At 30.8% G+C, this 4,899-nt stretch overlaps 1 protein-coding gene across 1 annotated transcript; it reads right to left on the bottom strand.

Annotated features, from left to right (window-relative positions):
• Positions 1 to 3,570: 3,570 nt before the first annotated feature.
• Positions 3,571 to 4,517, bottom strand: LOC113472538. The gene is made up of 2 exons (XM_026832322.1): positions 3,965 to 4,517; positions 3,571 to 3,875 (listed from the first exon to the last, which is right to left on the bottom strand). Exons 1-2 carry the CDS (start codon positions 4,371 to 4,373, stop codon positions 3,721 to 3,723), a joined length of 564 nt encoding a protein of 187 aa, XP_026688123.1. The 5' UTR covers positions 4,374 to 4,517; the 3' UTR covers positions 3,571 to 3,720.
• Between the last annotated feature and the right edge of the window lie 382 nt (positions 4,518 to 4,899).

Raw genomic sequence — 4,899 nt, 5'->3', positions numbered from 1 at the left:
TTTTTCTCTCCTTCTCCTCTTTCCTTTTTTTGCCTCATTTCCTTATTTATGTTCAGTGCAATTATATTATTCATTATTACTTATTAATCTTATTATATTCAAGTATTAGTATGATATGATGTTTATGTGGACAATTTTTGTACCTCTCTAATGAAATTTCAATTACCTATCTTTCTAATTTCCAGGGTATGATCTGTTTGGAGATGATATTGGGACATCCCACAAATATCAACCTCCGAAGAAAAGTACTCGAAGTGGCGCGTCCTTCAAATATTCCTGCACATTCAGTACATTTTTAGCATTTTCTTGTTGTAGCCTTTTCTTGTTAGAATTTTTCTAATAGATAATGTTTTCATAACTAAATAATTTTATTGTCTAGGTTGGACTTTGAAGACTGTGTTAAATGTACATTTTGTAAATAAACATCTAGTAAGTAGTTGGGAAATAATATGATTGAGATTTAAAGACAATTGAAGTATGTACCTAAAATCCAAATTGATTCTATCAGAACAAATACCTAGAATAGTAAAAAATCACCTACATTGTAGATATTACTCTAATTACCGATTGATTGATTGATTGGGTCCTCCATAGTTTTCAGCTTTAAGCGTTTTCAAGATAATTTTATAAAAAAATATCTACTGTGTAGGTATAGTAAGAATAAAATAATAGGTACTAATTGTGTATTATTATCTAGAATAATTCATTTAAAAATTTGATGCTATGCTAATTCATTTGAAAATTTGATGCTATGCTTCAATGTGTGTATAAAAGTACATGTACAATATGATCAAATATTCCTGCACATTCAGTATATTTTTAGCATTTTCTTGTTGTAGCCTTTTCTTGTTAGAATTTTTCTAATAGATAATGTTTTCTAAATAATTTTATTGTCTAGGTTGGACTTTGAAGACTGTGTTAAATGTACATTTTGTAAATAAACATCTAGTTAGTAGTTGGGAAATAATATGATTGAGATTTAAAGACAATTGAAGTATGTACCTAAAATCCAAATTGATTCTATCAGAACAAATACCTAGAATAGTAAAAAATCACCTACATTGTAGATATTACTCTAATCACCCGATTGATTGATTGATTGATTGGGTCCTCCATAGTTTTCAGCTTTAAGCGTTTTCAAGATAATTTTATAAATAGTTATCTACTGTGTATAGTAAGAATAAAATAATACTAATTGTGTATTATTATCCAGAATAATTCATTTAAAAATTTGATGCTCTGCTTCAATATGTGTATAAAAGTACATGTACAATATGATTCCATTTTACTTGTTATGATTTAATCATGTTGTAAATTTTATTTGAGCCTACATTTTGTAGGTAGGTATTGTTAATTCGTATAGGTACCTACATGTATCCTTTTAAATTATATATTTATTTACCTACATTATAAGCATAATATAAAATTATTGTATGTGATCTCATTCTTGTAAAATTGCATGTGTAATGTCATTTCCTTCAACATATGATCAATGAAAGGCGTTTCAGAGGACCAAGAATTTGATCTCATAAACAAAATTTGAATGCCTTCTGTTAGTTCTTGCCGTTACTAGTAATACATATTATATATATCAAAGGCATATCATTCAAGTCTGTCTGCCTGTGTGCATTGTCCCGTGCTTTCTGCTTTCGTCAAAGGTTAAACGAAATTCTTTTCAAAGTCTCATCTCTCTATTATCTTTCGTTATGTTTGCAAGGACTTTTCTTTCCTTTGTTCATTTACTTTCATAGCAAACTCTTCTTCTACTCTTAGTACCTACGCGTATTTTTATCTATTCTTTCTTGTTGGAAGTCTTTTTTTAATGTTCTCTAAGAATTGTTCTTTCTCTTTCCCCCTTTTTCGAATTAGGTACCGTTCTTTCTTCATTTTTCCCTTTCAACATAAACAGACATTTTTGGCTTTGAAATATTTTTTTAACGAAATTCTTTTCAAAGTCTCATCTCTCTATTATCTTTCGTTATGTTTGCAAGGACTTTTCTTTCCTTTGTTCATTTACTTTCATAGCAAACTCTTCTTCTACTCTTAGTACCTACGCGTATTTTTATCTATTCTTTCTTGTTGGAAGTCTTTTTTTAATGTTCTCTAAGAATTGTTCTTTCTCTTTCCCCCTTTTTCGAATTAGGTACCGTTCTTTCTTCATTTTTCCCTTTCAACATAAACAGACATTTTTGGCTTTGAAATATTTTTTTCTTCTATTCCTTTTGTCAGTAAATTTTCAGGAATTTCTCTCCTTATCCGAGCTCATTGTGATTTGACTTCAATGGTATTTGCTTACTAAAATTTGCCTAGCAAGTAGCAAGAGCTTCTTTTGAAATACCTAAATGTTGTCATACCTGAGCTTAAGTTGTCCATATACTACCATAGAAAACCATTGAGAATGGATATCTACCTTTTTTTTTCTCTCCTTCTCCTCTTTCCTTTTTTTGCCTCATTTCCTTATTTATGTTCAGTGCAATTATATTATTCATTATTACTTATTAATCTTATTATATTCAAGTATTAGTATGATATGATGTTTATGTGGACAATTTTTGTACCTCTCTAATGAAATTTCAATTACCTATCTTTCTAATTTCCAGGGTATGATCTGTTTGGAGATGATATTGGGACATCCCACAAATATCAACCTCCGAAGAAAAGTACTCGAAGTGGCGCGTCCTTCAAATATTCCTGCACATTCAGTACATTTTTAGCATTTTCTTGTTGTAGCCTTTTCTTGTTAGAATTTTTCTAATAGATAATGTTTTCATAACTAAATAATTTTATTGTCTATATAGGTTGGACTTTGAAGACTGTGTTAAATGTACATTTTGTAAATAAACATCTAGTAAGTAGTTGGGAAATAATATGATTGAGATTTAAAGACAATTGAAGTATGTACCTAAAATCCAAATTGATTCTATCAGAACAAATACCTAGAATAGTAAAAAATCACCTACATTGTAGATATTACTCTAATTACCGATTGATTGATTGATTGGGTCCTCCATAGTTTTCAGCTTTAAGCGTTTTCAAGATAATTTTATAAAAAAATATCTACTGTGTAGGTATAGTAAGAATAAAATAATAGGTACTAATTGTGTATTATTATCTAGAATAATTCATTTAAAAATTTGATGCTATGCTAATTCATTTGAAAATTTGATGCTATGCTTCAATGTGTGTATAAAAGTACATGTACAATATGATCCATTTTACTTGTTATGATTTAATCATGTTGTAAATTTTATTTGAGCCTACATTTTGTAGGTAGGTATTGTTAATTCGTATAGGTACCTACATGTATCCTTTTAAATTATATATTTATTTACCTACATTATAAGCATAATATAAAATTATTGTATGTGATCTCATTCTTGTAAAATTGCATGTGTAATGTCATTTCCTTCAACATATGATTAATGAAAGGCGTTTCAGAGGACCAAGAATTTGATCTTGATCAACAAACAAGCATGATTTAAAAACCTAGTTGCACGTTACTGCGTCAATAACGTCGAAACGTCCACTAATTCTATAGAAGAGATAAAAGAAAAACTGGGAGGCAGAAAATAATCGTTTTCAGGTTTGTGTTTTTATTTATTTACAATGAAGGTCCCATAGTTTGACCCAAAAATAAAATACCAAGAAAAAAAAAGTTATTTTTTTACATATAAATATTATGATCCTAGTTCAATAATACAAATAATACTCACACATCTACTACATATTGCCACATTTGATTCCCGAGTTATCAAGTTCATTACTCACTTCACCGTTGAAGTCTCCACAAAGTCCACACGTTGAACCTTTCAGTATACCATCTATCAATGTAACAACAGAATGTCCATAATACTGAATAATAACACCGGTTTTACCCATGTCTACTTCTATCATTCTCTCTCGCCACTTTTTTATTTTGAAAATGTAGTCATCATTCTTGGCATTAGCATAACACCGGTTTTACCCATGTCTACTTCTATCATTCTCTCTTGCCACTTTTTTATTTTGAAAATGTAGTCATCATTCTTGGCATTAGCCGGGTACGTAACATATTCGTCAGTTGATTCTATAAGGAATCCATTAATAGTGAGCGAAGAATTTGCTGATATTGTCAGATTTGTGAGTTGAGTAACACCGGTTTTACCCATGTCTACTTCTATCATTCTCTCTTGCCACTTTTTTATTTTGAAAATGTAGTCATCATTCTTGGCATTAGCAGGGTACGTGACATATTCGTCAGTTGATTCTATAAGAAATCCATTAATAGTGAGCGAAGAATTTGCTGATATTGTCAGATTTGTGAGTTGATTTGTTCCTTGCAATAATTTCAAATCCAACAAGTCCTTGAAGTTAGGGTTCTTCTTGATACCCATAACAAACTGTGAATTTATGGAACAGTCAGCAAGCAATATTGAATAGCAATCTGATTTCAAGTCGTAGGATTTGACCGTGGCGTTATCGATCGTCAAAAGAAAGTTGGAGTTTACAGCACAAATTCCTCTGGTCGTCCAGGGTAATTTAGCCGGGAATGAAAACTGTAGCATTGTGGAGTTTCCTTCTGCTTTAACAAAATCAGAGAAAACACTGCGTACCGCTAATTTTAACCATTGAGGTAGATTCGAATATTTCAATGTAGCCCTTTGTTGGGTTGCAAAATGACTTGTAACTTGCAAACACTTTGGAATGTTGCTACTACAGTCAGTCGGCCATTCAGCTTTAGACTCTGGAGCAATTATAAATTCCATTGAAGACGGACTACCTGGTATTCCCCAAGATATTAAAGCTTGACTACGAACAGCATTGGGTGGATTCAATATGCCGGATTTTCGTGAAGGTATCAAAAGTGATCCCTCCAATTTTATCAAACGCCATGTGTTATTATTGGTTGCCTCAATCATG

Source organism: Diaphorina citri, unplaced genomic scaffold (assembly GCF_000475195.1).
Source record: "Diaphorina citri unplaced genomic scaffold, Diaci psyllid genome assembly version 1.1 scaffold6040, whole genome shotgun sequence".
Lineage (NCBI taxonomy): Eukaryota > Metazoa > Arthropoda > Insecta > Hemiptera > Psyllidae > Diaphorina > Diaphorina citri.
Note: the sequence above shows the minus strand (reverse complement) of the source record. Positions and strands in the feature narration are given on the sequence as shown.